Source organism: Notothenia coriiceps, unplaced genomic scaffold, assembly GCF_000735185.1.
Source record: "Notothenia coriiceps isolate Sejong01 unplaced genomic scaffold, NC01 NC01_scaffold00034181, whole genome shotgun sequence".
NCBI lineage: Eukaryota > Metazoa > Chordata > Actinopteri > Perciformes > Nototheniidae > Notothenia > Notothenia coriiceps.
Window position 1 is genome coordinate 144,200 of NW_011366882.1, and position 14,693 is coordinate 158,892.

Below are 14,693 nucleotides of genomic sequence, written 5' to 3' on the forward strand. Positions count from 1 at the left end.
CGTCACATACCAACCCACCATTTTTAGATCAATACTTCTCACCCCACAAATAGACATAAGCGACCGTTTAAACGAAAACCGTTCACAAATACATCAAAACTCAAGAATAATGTCCTTTAATCCACAAAAACGGAAACCCACCCACCCAAAAACTAACGTTAAATCACAAGGACTCTTGATCGTTAATTTTTTTTTACAACAATCGTTAGCTCTTTTGACATGACTGGTTTAAGGAGTTGTAGGAGGTGTGTCAACCTGGGAACAAAAGACCATTATTTCTTTATCGTTTAATATCCCATCAAGACCGTCCGTTGTCCCACGGCCGTCACACAGACGGGGGTCAGGTCGTCTGGACAGATTACAAGTAAGGGCACACCACACACACACCCCACCACACACACAACACAACCACACACACACACACACATACAACACACACACACACCGACACCACACACACACACACACACACAATCACACACACGACACACACACCACACACCCACACCACACACACACACCACACCACCACAACACACAACACACACACACACAACACACACAAACACACCACACACACCACAACCAACACAACCACCACACAACACACACACAACACCACACCACAGCCACAAACACACATCCCACTTCGCCACCCAAACGGAAAATCTATGTTAAAAAACTGTGGATTGTTGGGCGACGACGGGAGGACAACAAGTCCCGGAGTGTGGAAATACACTTCTTTTAATTACCTAATATGCTCTTGGGAATATTTCCTGTGATTCGTTCAGGAGGAGACGGTAAAGGACTGTTTTGTGTCCCGGTGATTACACTACGTGCCTCGTTCCCATAATAATATATGTACTTCTCCCGTCTGAACCACGTTTCGGATAATGTTCTAATAGAACAACTTTTATCTAAAAGTTATAGGACTTTTGCTCTATTCTTATTACAATAATACGGCAGCGAAAGGGTACTTATTGTATATCCATCCAGATAAGGACAAGAGAGCTAGCGTCTTTATTATAACGTTTAGATTTGAACTTCCCTTTATTAGATCCTCTCATCAGTTCCAAGGAATAATAAGACTTTTGTTAAGAACTAATTAGTGCGCGACGACTACATACTTCGGACGCACATTTGCTGGGTTCTTATAAACAGTTCACGATATCGTTGGACAGGAGGGAACTCAATGACCAGACCGGAGCACTACATACAAGTTTCCGATAAAAGTCACTAACGTCTTTAAAATGCGTCCAACGACAGGAAACCGTAAGTCGTTTAGGCCATTAGTAAAAAAGTAAGAATTGGTACTTTGAGATATACTTCTATTATGGGTACACAACAACAGTTTTTCCCTTGGAATGTTTCCTTACTACTTGTTTCAACCACTTAACCATTCTTTGATAGTACCGTACATACCTCTAAAAACACCAAACTTACAAGGGAGACTGGTGGACTTATGAAGAAATAAACCTGGCTTGCCATAGGTTTCGTGTAAACATACAATATTTATTAGTTTTACCTATTAGGTCGCAACCAAGATAATGCGTCATCTGTTTATCACTTTCACACTAAGACACTCCTCTTCTTGTTAACTTACGTGTAATGTGTCCAGTCATACAACATTTATCATTTGTCCTAAGTCAATTAACATATGCCAATCGATGACCGGGGGAACATTCTGTAACAAAGAGCGTCGACGAGTGGCTAACCCGACCTTTTTATTATTTTTCCTTTCTATTCTAAGACTTTTCCCAATTTTCGTTACAGGAATTCTGAATTTATTTGTATATGGACATCTGTCGAATTTAATTGGTCGTTCGATATCCATCTGAGAAATTATTAGGTTAAATTACTGGTGAAATCGACAAAGGAATAACAGTTACAAAAACATGGGGGTTCGGTCACTTTGGACACGAAGTGCAGCTTTAGTCACGCTAATTCTACGCCCCTTTTAATGACGGTGTCTCGCCGGACGACTAAAGTTATGCATTTGAGTTCGGGTACTAATATTCTGATATTAGGGGGTGTCTACGGTCGCACCATGCGTCGAATTACTTGTGAACTTGTTAACCCAAACCTAATATGATTCCAGTCTTATCGACGTGTACAACCATTTCTTGTATACCTAGCTAAACTCAGGAGAGGTTGTTAAGAAACTTGTAGACCCTGTCCTTGTTCTTCGTAAAAAGGGTGGTTCCTGAATCGGTCGGGGGATTCATACGTAGGTCTGACGGACCCGGTCGCCCCTCCTTCGAGGATACCTGGTATTGTCCTTTTTATCGGGAACGTGGAACGATTTTTGACACTTGCATCAAAACATTGAAATAGAATTATACTCGGACCTCTGAGAAAAGAGTATTTCAGACTTCTTCCTATTTTGATAGATTAACAGTGAGACCACAAACAATAGGACCGGGTCTTTTGTGTTGTGGAGCCACCGACGGGTGACTAGATGAACCGTATGGAAATTATTGAGACTACTAATATGTAAGGACGTAAGTCCGTTTTTTTCCATTCGTAGTGAGTATAACAAAGGCTGGCACGTAGTGTAAAACAGGGTATAACTACACACTGCTGAGCATAATCTAAAGCACTTTCATCTTTTATGGGCTATGCTCTGTACATAGAGGTTTCTGCAGAGAAAGATTGCTTGAGTTTACAGAAATACAGTAAATGAAGAAATACAAATGAGTTGTTGAAAAAAATCACATTTTATTCTAAAATAACATTGTGTAAAATGCATCTCAGCACATATTTACTACGCTTCGGATCTCTCTAAGTGTGATGGCATTGTTTGCCAAAACCAAGTTTCTAACTGCTGCTTCCTGTGCCTCATTGAAAATCCTTAGCCTTCCACCTGCACCTCTTTGTTTCTCAGTCCTTCAGATAAACAACAAAGATCTAGTGGTTGGTCAGTTTCTGTGTTGCATAAAAGTAAGTTTACCACAGTAAATTGTGCAGGATTTGTGTACAGTTATAGTGGCAACATGCCAACAATTCAATTACAGTAATGAAGTAAATACGTTTCACACAACAGATATAAGCACTGATATATCATGAATTATGCAGAGCTAAAAACTGGTAACTAACCTGTTATCAAGTCTTAAGTGTCCGGATTACAGAGGCAACAGTAAATCGGCTTAGATTAGGCTGAACCCTCTGTCCAGCCTCTCATCGTCAAACCATGGTTGATAACATTTCATTTCATTAGAGAGTACTCTTCCTCCTCCTCTCACTCTCAGCCCAGCTCTTCCTCTTCCTCTTGCTTCCATGTTGGCGTCCATTGTTGCTGTAAGAAAGTACTCACCTCTGGTCTTTTTATAGTGCTAACATCCTGATTGATGAGCCAACAATTATGCTATCAGGTGTTTGGTCGGGTGGAACGTGTTTCTTGATTATGTGTGTGGCATTTTGAATATCAGTGTTTTGTATGTGCTAACACGTGACTTTATGTCAGATTCCTGTGTCTTACGTGGAGAAACGTGTGCAGTGGTTTGCAAAAAGTGCCATGTTGATTTGCAAATTGTGTGAAAAGCTGAAAACGTGTTTAGAGTTTTGGAGATTTGAGCCGATGTTTTTCTCTTTTGAGTGTCAGTTAAAATAATTGTGCTTTATGTATAATTTTAGTCTGTTAGCAATCGAAAAAAACTGTAATATGAATGCTGCATACTTTGTTGTTGTATGTTCCGAATGTTTTGATGTTTAATCGTACATGTATAATGACAATATGCTTTTAATCTAATCTAATCTAAACTGTAAGCAAATACAGAGTCTCTCTCAAAGCGACTGTAAATTGGACGTAAAGTCATTACGTGGTCAGAAATACAAATGCTGCTCCAGGGCCATATCAACTTACAAGACAACAATGTTGCATAATGCAGCTCTTAGGCTGTTGTCCAGTTCTGCTACTAAACCGCCTAAATTACTTATTTATGAATCTTTAACCTGTTGTGTATGTCAATGTCCGGGTCTTGACTCTTTAGTGTTGCATTTCTTCACAGCTTTTCTTAGCACACTTGCACACTATTACATCGAATTGTACATTTAGGTGGCAACATGTTTCTCTAAAAAAGACTAATTATTTATCAGAATACAACAGTCACAGTTTAAGTTGTGCTTATGTGTAATTATCTTTGGTAAAGAGATGAGATTTCATGATTTTTGTAACGTTTTCTGTATTTTTTGTTTAAATTAAATGTTTGCTTTGCTCTTAAACCAATGTAGAAGCTGTTTAAAAAATGTATACAAGGACAGAAAAGCAGGAAGGGATTCCTTGGGCTTTTTATAACTAAAGCAGTGTGCTGTAACGTTACCTGCCACGAAAATATGGCAGCTCTGTCGTTGAGTTAAAGAGATGCCTTTAGAGAGTTTGCTTCTACAGTCGTCTAGTTGCAGTGGAAACTCTTTTGCTTGCTTGGTGTCGCGGGAAAGTCATTGATGCTTATATTTTCCCCAGGTTGTGTATGCCTACAGTATGTGTATATTCATCTCTGTGACAACCAAGCAATGGAGCAGATGTTGTCCCTCATCTCTTTTGCTGTCGCTTATCCAATTGTCCTTTCTCCCTCTCCTCTGGCTAGTTCAGCAAATATCCCTGATCCCTTTTGTATTCCCTTTAGCTCCCAGTGACATGCAAGGATAGCTAACCTCAGGGGGTGCATGGTCTTTTGTGCAGCTCAAGCTGTTTGTCAGATTTTTTGCTTTGCAGGCCTCGGGGCTATAGAGCAACTGATACGAGGGATTAAGCTTCCAGCCCCCCTGTCAGCGTACAAAAAAAATAAAACCTCCTAATCTGCAATTTCTGGAATATCCGTTGCTTAATCCTGAACCACAGTCCACAGATTACGCAATGGATTTTTGACGCTCTGTGTGTATGTGTCCAGCTGCCATTGGTGAGAATTGTTGCTGAGTGTGGCTCTGTGGGTGTGCAGTTCCCTTTGTGTCTGCTTGCATCTTTGTCTCTCTCTCTCTCGCCGTGTCTTTTCGCTGTCTCCTTAATTTGCTGTCTCAGCTTCGGACAGGCAGCCGCGTACCTGCTCACATTGCACAATCTCGCCTCTCGCTGCGTCACATACCTCCCTCAGGATTTTCGCCTCACGCTGTATGTGTGCTCTAACGCTCTTGCGACATTTTCATCTGTCTCTGTTCCAGTGGCGGTTCTAGACCAATTTTACTGGGGGGGAGTGGCAGTTATTTCATGAGAGGGGCACAATAAAAGCGGGTTAAAAAGACAAAGACAGAATAAAGTAATTGTGTAAAATACACATCAAATACAGTAATTGCTATTTGTTTTAGTAAATGTAAGTTACAGTCCTTTGTTTCAGTAGTTTTTTTTAGTAACTTTAAGTGACAATTTGCTTTTATAAGGTAATGAACAGTTTAATCTCCACTGTACATCCGGGTCTCTGATTTGATTTAGTTCCAATAAATCGTAATATTGTAACCTTTTTATTGGAGGGGGCCGCAGGGGGGTCCCTGGTCAGGGTTACGGGGGCACTGGCCCCTGTTGCCCCCCCCCCTAGAACCGCCCCTGCTCTATTCCTTCTTTCTGTCCTGCAACTGAAATCTTTCTCTCTTAATTTGTGTCCGCCTTGCTGTTGGTCAAACATGTTGTTGTTGTTGTTGTTGTTGTTGTTGTTGTAATGTCTCTCCTCTGTCTGTGTTCTAGGTCTTACGTCATTTTCTCAGAGCACTGATCCCATCTCCAACCCTTCTGTGTTCCTCTGCATGGATGTCTTGCTCTTGTGTCTGTTTGGTGTCTCTTTGTCTTTTCCTGCCTGTATTTTCGACACCAAACAAGCTGGTCTGATAGAATCTCTCAGACTTGAGTGAAAATACCGCAGACTATTAATGTTTAACGACAGATGTGGTTGTGTCCATTTGCACACATTGATTTCCTAATGCTTTCCTGTGAGATTGTTCAGGCGAATTAGGTGATGAATGACTTTTGATTGACCTCTATTGGCGGCTGAGGATTAGCTACGACAGCTGGTGCAGTTTACAGCAGACTGTAATTAACACAAACAATCACAAGTCACATTTGCAACAAGCAAGAAAGCTTATTATAGCAGAGATTAGACTGAAAAATATAAAACACAAATGCTGATTTTCTACAAAAAAGGTTTAGGAGAATTGCCTCAGGTCTGTGTTATAATGTAGAAATCCTCTGCAGACTCATCTCCCAGAAAACCTGAAAACACGAGACCCTGGCCTATCCAAACCCCTTTATTGTAGATTCAGGTATTTAAGTTTTCTTCATTTAAGATATGGTGGTGTGCCCGAGGTAGTTTTAAAAGCTACTTTCTAGGCAAATTACCAGACTTACTTTCAACATTTTGGTCAGATTTTTGATGGTTTTGGCAATTTTTTCTATCTCGGATATACTGCACTCATGGACTGACATGAACTGTAAAGATCTGGGGTTTCCAACAAAGCTACTAAAACATTACAATTGTTTCTCCACAGTGGTATAAACACAGTGGGATCCTCTGCCTTGGGGTCTGTGGAAAGATTCTGGAGTAGCTAAAAAGTAGTTTTTACTAAATTATTAGTAAAAGAAAAAAAAAAAAAATCAACAAATATACATATGTCCAGATTTAGATCGTTGGTGTTTTCTGTTAAAATTGTTGTCACAATAACCAATAAACTACCATTTAGACTGCACAAGGGATATCTACACTAACACAATAGAGGTCAAATGCCAATGCTCTGCAAGCTTTAATAGGATAAATGACAACATGGCAAAACCATATGAAGAAAAAAAGATGAATTACCGCCCTTGCTGTTTTAAGCCGCTGTAAACATTTTGGTGAAAACCGCTTTAGAATGACGTGAATCTGAAACTGAAACACAAATTATAATCCATTTTAAATCAATCAGGTCAGCTTCGGGTTCAAGTCGTTCTCTGGTCAAACTGGGATTGGGTCTGTGTTTGCTTTTAAATGCATGGGTCCATCTCTTGTTTAAATATGATACCAATAGGTCCATTTCAGTTTGGGTTCCTATTTTCTGGCTTGTGAAGTCTTCAATTATGTTCTTAACTTTCTCTCCTTTTCCTTCCCTTTTCCCTCTTCCCTCCCCCTCTTTCTCTGCAGTGCATCATCGGCCCTCAGGCCTCTTCCCTCCTGCTTCCCCATCTCACCATGCTTTTGCAGAAATGGCTATTACTACTCAAACCTGTGCTAAAATTCTCCCTATTTCCTCCTTCCTTCCCTCCATGTTTCGCTGCGTGGTGTTACCTTGGTACTTTGTATCCTAGGGATTTAAAGAAAGACCCTTTTTTAATTAAATATGTGTATATCAGGCCATGGATGATGTGCAGCCGCTCTGAATCTCAACCAAAGTTAATGGTTTCAGTTCCTCTGATCAGCGTTGTGTTTCCTGTTTCTCCTTCATCTCCTTCCCCCCATGTTGCAAATCGAAACAAACGCACCCCCCAAGAGGTCAAAGTTGACAGTAGTTCAGGATCATTGGTTGAGAGCCATGGTGAGGTCTCAGCGGAAACTGCAAGGTGCAGTGTGAGAAAGAAACATTTGGAGTTACAGGTGTGTAACTCGTGGCCGATGAGAAGTACGTGTCATGATGATGATGATGATGATGATGATGATGATGGCATATATAGAGTCACGCTTCTATATATGGATTTAGCTCATTCAGCAATTGACAGAATGCAAGAAAGTAGTTATGTACTGCAACCTCTTTATTTCCCCTCAGTTGAACTGATTATAAACTGCTTGAATGTAAATTACTTCAAAATTAAAACCCAAATCAATCAAATTCACAAGGATCTCTAAACTATATTGGGTGGAAATAAATATTGCAAGAAAAAAAGCTACGTCCGATACAGCGAAAATAAAACATGCATGCATTGGGCATTGGGAGCAAGCACGCAAAACAATTAACCATCAAGAGGTACAGTAGCTGACAATATTTTAAGTACTGTTTGGAGAGTTTGCTTGCTTATGGGAAAACACCAGGGCACTGCCTGTGTTACAACCTCTCTCACAGGTCAGGGGTTCAGAAATAAGAGGATGGCCCCCCACGGCTCTTACCTCTTAGCCGTGCACCTGCAAATAGACAAAGAGCAATTAAGTGATAAATGATGTTTCTAACTGCGTGTTCTTCATCCTTTTCACACTGTAGCATGTCTGTGTCGTGGAGCCTGCGTGGAGGTGGACTCAAACACAGAAGCCGTGGAAAAAAAAGGTTTCAAACTGGGCTGCATCTCCTGTAAGAAGAGGGGCGAGGTTCCCGCCAGCGCCTTCGTCGACTGGTACTTCCAGGAATCAGTTGACCACATGTTCACCCATGTGAGTGGCAATAAGATGGGAAGGCTTTCAATAAGAAGCTCCTCGGTGACAATTAAAAAAAAAGAGTTCACATTTTGGGGAATATCTTTCCCATCTTGCAGAGGTGAGAAGAAGAGGGGCAAAACAGTTGGCGTGGCTAATTAACACTGTAGATTAATTAAATAATCCCATTAAATGCAGCCAGTTTTCATGTGTCCAGAAAAAGCTGTAATGCGAAAAGGCTGAATTTATCATGAGAGAGCAGAGCCTTGCACTTTCAGAGCAGGCTTCTTTCCCCATGTGTTGACTGGAAGACAGCACTTTCTCTGGACCAAGCAGCTCTCCCCAGGCGAAGCAAAGAGGCCATTATGGTATTCTGTGTTCATGTAGCAGGAGAGATCCCATTAGCCTTCAGCATCTATTAGGAATATGTATCCGCTAATTCACCAGGTCGTGCCGAGGTGAGGCCATTACTGCAGCTCGGTCGATACAGAAAACAGCAGCACTGGTGAAGCCAGCTGCCTTTCTCTCAAGACTGACTGTACTGTATTTCAAACTTAACAGTCAGAGTCTAAATATTCATTCGTCAACACAGGACAATCCGTTTTATTTTACACCTGAACGCAACAAAGAGCAAACAGCAGCTCTCTGTTGTGGTTTCATTTATCCACGCTTGTAAATAATTGGACTACAAGTCAAATACTACAAGATGGATCCAAAAGCAGCTAGAAAGTCACTATATGTGAAGTGTGAAAGTTGGGAAATACATTCGTTCTCATTCGAGAATTTGGCAGGGACATTGCACATTAATGAACACTTAAAACATGAAATGTGCCTGTTAGTGCAATTAATGGCTCACCAACTTGAAATGCTAACACAGAGAGAGAGATCAATAAAACACAAACACAGATATGGTTGAGATTAATTATTATTCAGTTGCGCAACAACAAACAATAATTAATGGAGTACATCACCTTCTTCCACAGCAGCCAATCGCGGAAATGCCCCAACGAGTAGAAGTTTCACACAGGCATATATATGTTTCTAAATGAAGCACACACATGAAAACAACACAGATTAGTTGATATGTTAATATGGTCCAGATGTGGAAAGGTCATTATCTTATGACATCTTTAGGAGTAATGAACTAACAAAGACTTAACTGTATTATAATCTAAAGCTTCTTTGTACTTCCTCTTACCTTGACCAATTTGATCAAATTGTAATAATTGCGGAAGAGACAATGGAGCCTCTCTGACCTGTGTAACCTTAATGAATAAGCGAGAAATACGCTGTATAAGGAATCTGCCATAACATGCCAAGTGTAAATATGCCGGATTTAGCTTTGAGCTACTTTCCATCCGCAGTCCCTCACATGTTCATTTGGAACCATATCAGGCGTGTCCAAAATAATTGAGAGATATACATTGGTTTGGGGTTTGCAGGAGATCACAGTAACAAAGCTGTAATAAGCTGGCCTTATCTCATACATGTTTGAAGAATATGAATTTGAAAAACATATTATGAATTTGAATACATTTTCACAGCGCAGGCCAAATGTAATTAACTGTCTCTTCATGAACGAGGGGAAGAAACACATGCATCAGCATTAACACTTGCAACAATGCAAAGCTAACATGATTAGTGGCAAATTGTTAACATGTAGAAATACCTGTATGGTCTTTAACACTCTTTCCACAGTCTCTATTTTGCTTCCCTTTCTTTTAAAAATAAATGATATGTTGTAATTTCTTCCAGGTATACAGATATGGGAATGAAGAGGCCAATATCACTGATGAACGTTACTTTGAACGTCTTTTTTGGAATGGCAGCAAAAATACAAATGACCTGCAGGACGGCTCCATCTTCATCATAAACGTGACATTAAATGACACGGGACGCTACAGGTGCATATTCAGCCGAACCCTGATGTATCCTGCCTACGAGTATTCCACCTTTCCCAACAAGACTATCGACCTGATAGTGGTGCCAGAACGTAAGGAATTTTGAAGCGTCTGTTTGAGCGGGAAGGGGGAAAACTAAATAAGAAAGTTGAATCAAAGAGATGTATCATAAACAGCTGGATAATTTAGACTGTTCTGATTCAGTCTCACCGCTCTTATTGTATGATTGTGAGCCCAGTGATAAACAGAGCAGATCAATGGAGAAGGAATCGATTGTTATTTGCAGCTTAAATCATAAATTGTGGACGTTAACTAAGCAGGGTTCGGGAAGTAACAAAGTATATAATCACTCTATAATTCAGTACAGGAACTTAAGACTCATGACTCAAAGAGAAAATGTATGGCATAGGTAGCACTCATCGTTTGCATGGTACACATTTAATCTAACCCCTTCACATAAGCACTCAGATACAACATGTCTTATCTTCTTCTCTGAATCTAGTCACCAGGGGATGGGCATCCATCTTGTCTGAGGTGATGATGTACGTCTCCCTCATCGGGCTGCAGGTATGGCTGGTGATTGAGATGATTTACTGCTACAGGAAGATTTCAGTGGCTGGAGAGGAAGCTCTTAGAGAGAACGCGTGAGTAACACCAAACACACTCCAACATACACAGCTGGACACTGCAGTCCTTTCCTTTTCCCTCCTGACACTGTTTGGAAAGCAGAAATTCAGTTTCAATCAGCTCTTTTTAAATAACACACATCTACCTTTTTCCTCACTAAATATATATTGTTCTGATTCTGTTTCACTGGTCTTGACAGCCTGTTTTTCTATTTCCATCAGGCCGGAGTATTTAGCTATAGCGTCGGAAAGCAAAGATAACTGTGCTGCTCTACAAGTGGCAGAATAGCACCGGTAGGTCTGGTCTCTTTTTTTTACTTCATGTCTGAATTCAGTTTCTCCTCTTGCTTTCCTTTGTTCTCTCTTCTTTATTTTACGAGACAGGTGCTTATACAATGTCGTTTTACGAATGTATTTTATTGTTACCACATATAAGGGGAGAACTGGGTTGAAAGGAAACATTTTGAAGGATCTTTTAATTATGTGTAGTATATTTGTTCTTTTTCTTGTACACAGATTTTTTTAAATTACAATATAGAGGATTTTAGCACTGTTAGGGAACCACTGACTCTCAAATATTTTCAAAAATTATTTGACTAAAGTTAAAGCCATTCAATGATTATAGAGGTAGTTGTGTGTTCATCCAATCCTATTGTATGCTGGTGGAGGAAAACTACTCAATTAGGGAACAATTTAGAGAAGAGGTGATTTGGGCTGTGGCGCAGTTAGCTGTGTGATCATCAGATCAGATCAGGGGGGCTGGGAACACCACTTCATTCCCACCTTGACCCCCCCACCCCACTCCCCCACAGCAGTCAGCATGCCGCTGTGTCCTTGGGCAAGACACTTCAACCTTAATTGCTTCTGTGGGTGTTGTCGACAGTATTGATGTATTACATGTCTGATATATGTCATGTAAAGCGCTTTGAGCACTTGTAAAAGCGTTAAAATAAATGCAATTACATATTTGGATTATTGTTATTTGGATTTAGTCACAATGAAAACAATTTAGAGTGCCATTCGACACGTTTTTGCCTCAACATATAACGATTTGATAGTGAATGAATAACTATAGGATAAGACAACATCAGCATTTAGATTGGCGCACCATAAACCTAGCTTAAACTGTGTAATATTCAACGCCATTTACGAGCACATTTCCTCCATTTTGGCGTCGCTCCATTGGCTGCCCATACATTTTAGGATTTATTTTTTAAATGATCTTATTTACTTTTAAATCCCTCAATGGCCTGGCCCCACCCTACCTTTCTGAGCTGCTACCCCCCTACCTGTATTGTATTTATTTATATATTAAGATTGTTTACCTTTTACTTTACCAATTTTGCTGACAGGTTTATGTTTTGTACCTCAGGTCGAGGACAATTCCAGATGTCTTCCTTGAGGAATCTCATATTCCCACTTTGACACTCGAGTCTCCTCTGACCGTCCCTCACATCAGAACTAAACCACAGAGAGGACACAGATCTTCACTCGACTATCTGCAAAAAGATGGAAAGGACTGAACTGCATCGTGTTTGGAGGACAGGATGGATGCATCAGCTTGTGGATTAACAGGAAGAGATAGAGGGTAGAACTGTATATATGCACAGATACTCTTATATAAATAATATAAACCTATATTGACTATCCACTATCTGCATGCTTATAAGCTAATCCAAATGACCAACATCAAGCTTCAAATGTTGGTATTTAGAAGCTTTGGTGCGCATATAACATATTTGTATTTATGAATCAATATTTTAAAAGCAAATCATATATTTAAGGTGTATTTTACTTTTACTTATTATACTATTAAGACTGAATTTGGCTGGAAATGTACTTTCTGTTGTGATGTAACAAAGTGGGATTGTAGGCATACGGAGGAAACACTGCTGATATCCTTCCTGCTATGAAACATTTGAGCAGTTTTTATGCCAAAGAGTACGAAGTATTTGTCAACTTTTTATCAAAAATAGCCTGAAAGTGTCTCAGAAAACAGCATTTCGGCCAGAATGAGAGACAATACCAAATCCTTTATATCAGCAGTGTTCTCACAGCTGCCAATTTCTAAAGGTTAACCCCGACTGGCAACAAATCCAACCCTTATTTACTTCTGACATTTTTTACATACATATTTGAACTAAGCTGATATGAGAACATTGATATGTAAATGATATGTGCGTGTAAATGGTCTCCAAAAGCTAAAATCCCAAAGTTTTCTCCAGAGGGGGTTCTTCTCCCACACGAGAAAATCACATAAAAAGGCCCAACAGTAACGTTTTTACTTTTTCTCTACATCCCCAAGAGATTATGATGATCAGCGATCAAAATGTAATAACGTTTTGTTTTTTCCATATACATTTCAGTGAAATTTCCTTTGAATTGAATCCATTGTTTAAACTGTCTGTGTAATGCAAAAAAAAAAATCCAACCCGTGGTGGTCAAGCGCAAAAACTGCCCCTGAAGCCAAAGTGAGATTTCCTGTGACATATGTAGCACACCAGATCAATTCGTAGCTCACAAAGAAAAGCAGCTTTAGCAAACACAAACCGACATAAAAGCTGTCACTTTAAGCTGAAAGTGGAACATATCCCACTGCAATTTGAAACAAATGTCTGAGTGTTTGTGGAAAAAACTTAAGGGCTTTGCAAATGGCTGTATTGATCTAACTGCTGTGGGTTAATACCCCACACAACCTGTCCAGTGTGCCTCCCAGGCTGAAACCAGTGGAAACCAAAAGGGAAAGGGCAGAGGTGGAGCCGTGTTACAAATCTTTAGTGCTTTTAATAAAAAAAAAAGCTACTTACTTCTCTTTCCAGCTGGCCAGTTACTCGCGATGAACACTAGAGGGCAAACACTGCTGTTAGTGTTCATCTCTTTTTGTACCAAATCTGAGTTTGACACTAGTTGAGAAACTGAGAAGGGGACACACACCAGCTGATACAGTAACACAGAATCACTGCAAGCTTACTGACGTGGAAGGAGTCCTGTCGGAGTACTGTCCTAAGATATACAGGCTAAAAAAGAAAGCCATGACTTTAATAAATACGAAGAGGGAAAGCCACCCAATCAAGAACTGTTACATACTGCTTACTGAATGCTTCTCTTTTAGTTTAAATCATTTAATACACCTTTCCTGCACAGATGAACCGACCAGTCAAATGAAAATCTCACTGCTCCCCACACCGTTGGTCTGTCCCCCTTTTCTTTCAACTAAAACAGTTTTTACTCCATGTGTAGGTGTGGAAATGTTGCTTGCCACAATAAAAGGAAAAGAAAAGTGATGCACGGCAAATAAATAAAAAGTGAGAAAATCAGTTGAGTCTTTCTTTTCATGGTAGATAAATGGTAGCTGTGTTCGTGTCAGGACATTTAGTCTAATTTATTTATGACATGCTTATATTCATAAATAAACAACAGCAGGTAATAGCATTGTTCACTAAAGTTAGGTGAAACATATTGCTGCCTCCCGCTTCTCAAATTGAAATATTTGCCTTTTCGTTGTCTTTTATAATATAAACTGAACTTTTAGGATTTTGGAAACGTGGTTGGACAAAAGAAGACATTTCAATCTGAAAATGTAGGCTTTGGGATTTTGGACTTCTTTTTCCCGATACAAAACCCATTTTAAACCAAATAACAGCCACAATAATCTATAGGAAACATAACAGTTCCCTCACAATCCAGTGCTAACGTTGAGAAGGTAAAGACAGACACAGACTCAGACATAGGCGAGCAGTTGTTGTGTGTTTTAGAACTTTTCATTTCTCTCCATGGCGCGGTGTACAATCACATCTTTCCAGTACATTATCAACCCCGCTACTCATCCGTCTCTCTCTCTCCCCCCTTAATCCTCTCCAAATCCTGTC

At 39.9% G+C, this 14,693-nt stretch overlaps 1 protein-coding gene across 2 annotated transcripts in view; it reads left to right on the top strand.

Annotated features, from left to right (window-relative positions):
• LOC104962010 (sodium channel subunit beta-1) overlaps window positions 1-14,141 on the top strand; it is a 19,277-nt gene extending 5,136 nt beyond the window's left edge. For both annotated transcript variants that reach the window (XM_010790393.1, XM_010790392.1), the window contains 5 exons: window positions 8,149-8,315; window positions 10,053-10,290; window positions 10,701-10,842; window positions 11,047-11,118; window positions 12,197-14,141. In XM_010790393.1, the coding sequence (XP_010788695.1) occupies window positions 8,149-8,315; window positions 10,053-10,290; window positions 10,701-10,842; window positions 11,047-11,113 (614 nt within the window). In that variant the 3' untranslated portion in view covers window positions 11,114-11,118; window positions 12,197-14,141. The remainder of the gene's footprint in view (window positions 1-8,148; window positions 8,316-10,052; window positions 10,291-10,700; window positions 10,843-11,046; window positions 11,119-12,196) is intronic.
• The last annotated feature ends 552 nt before the right edge of the window (window positions 14,142-14,693 follow it).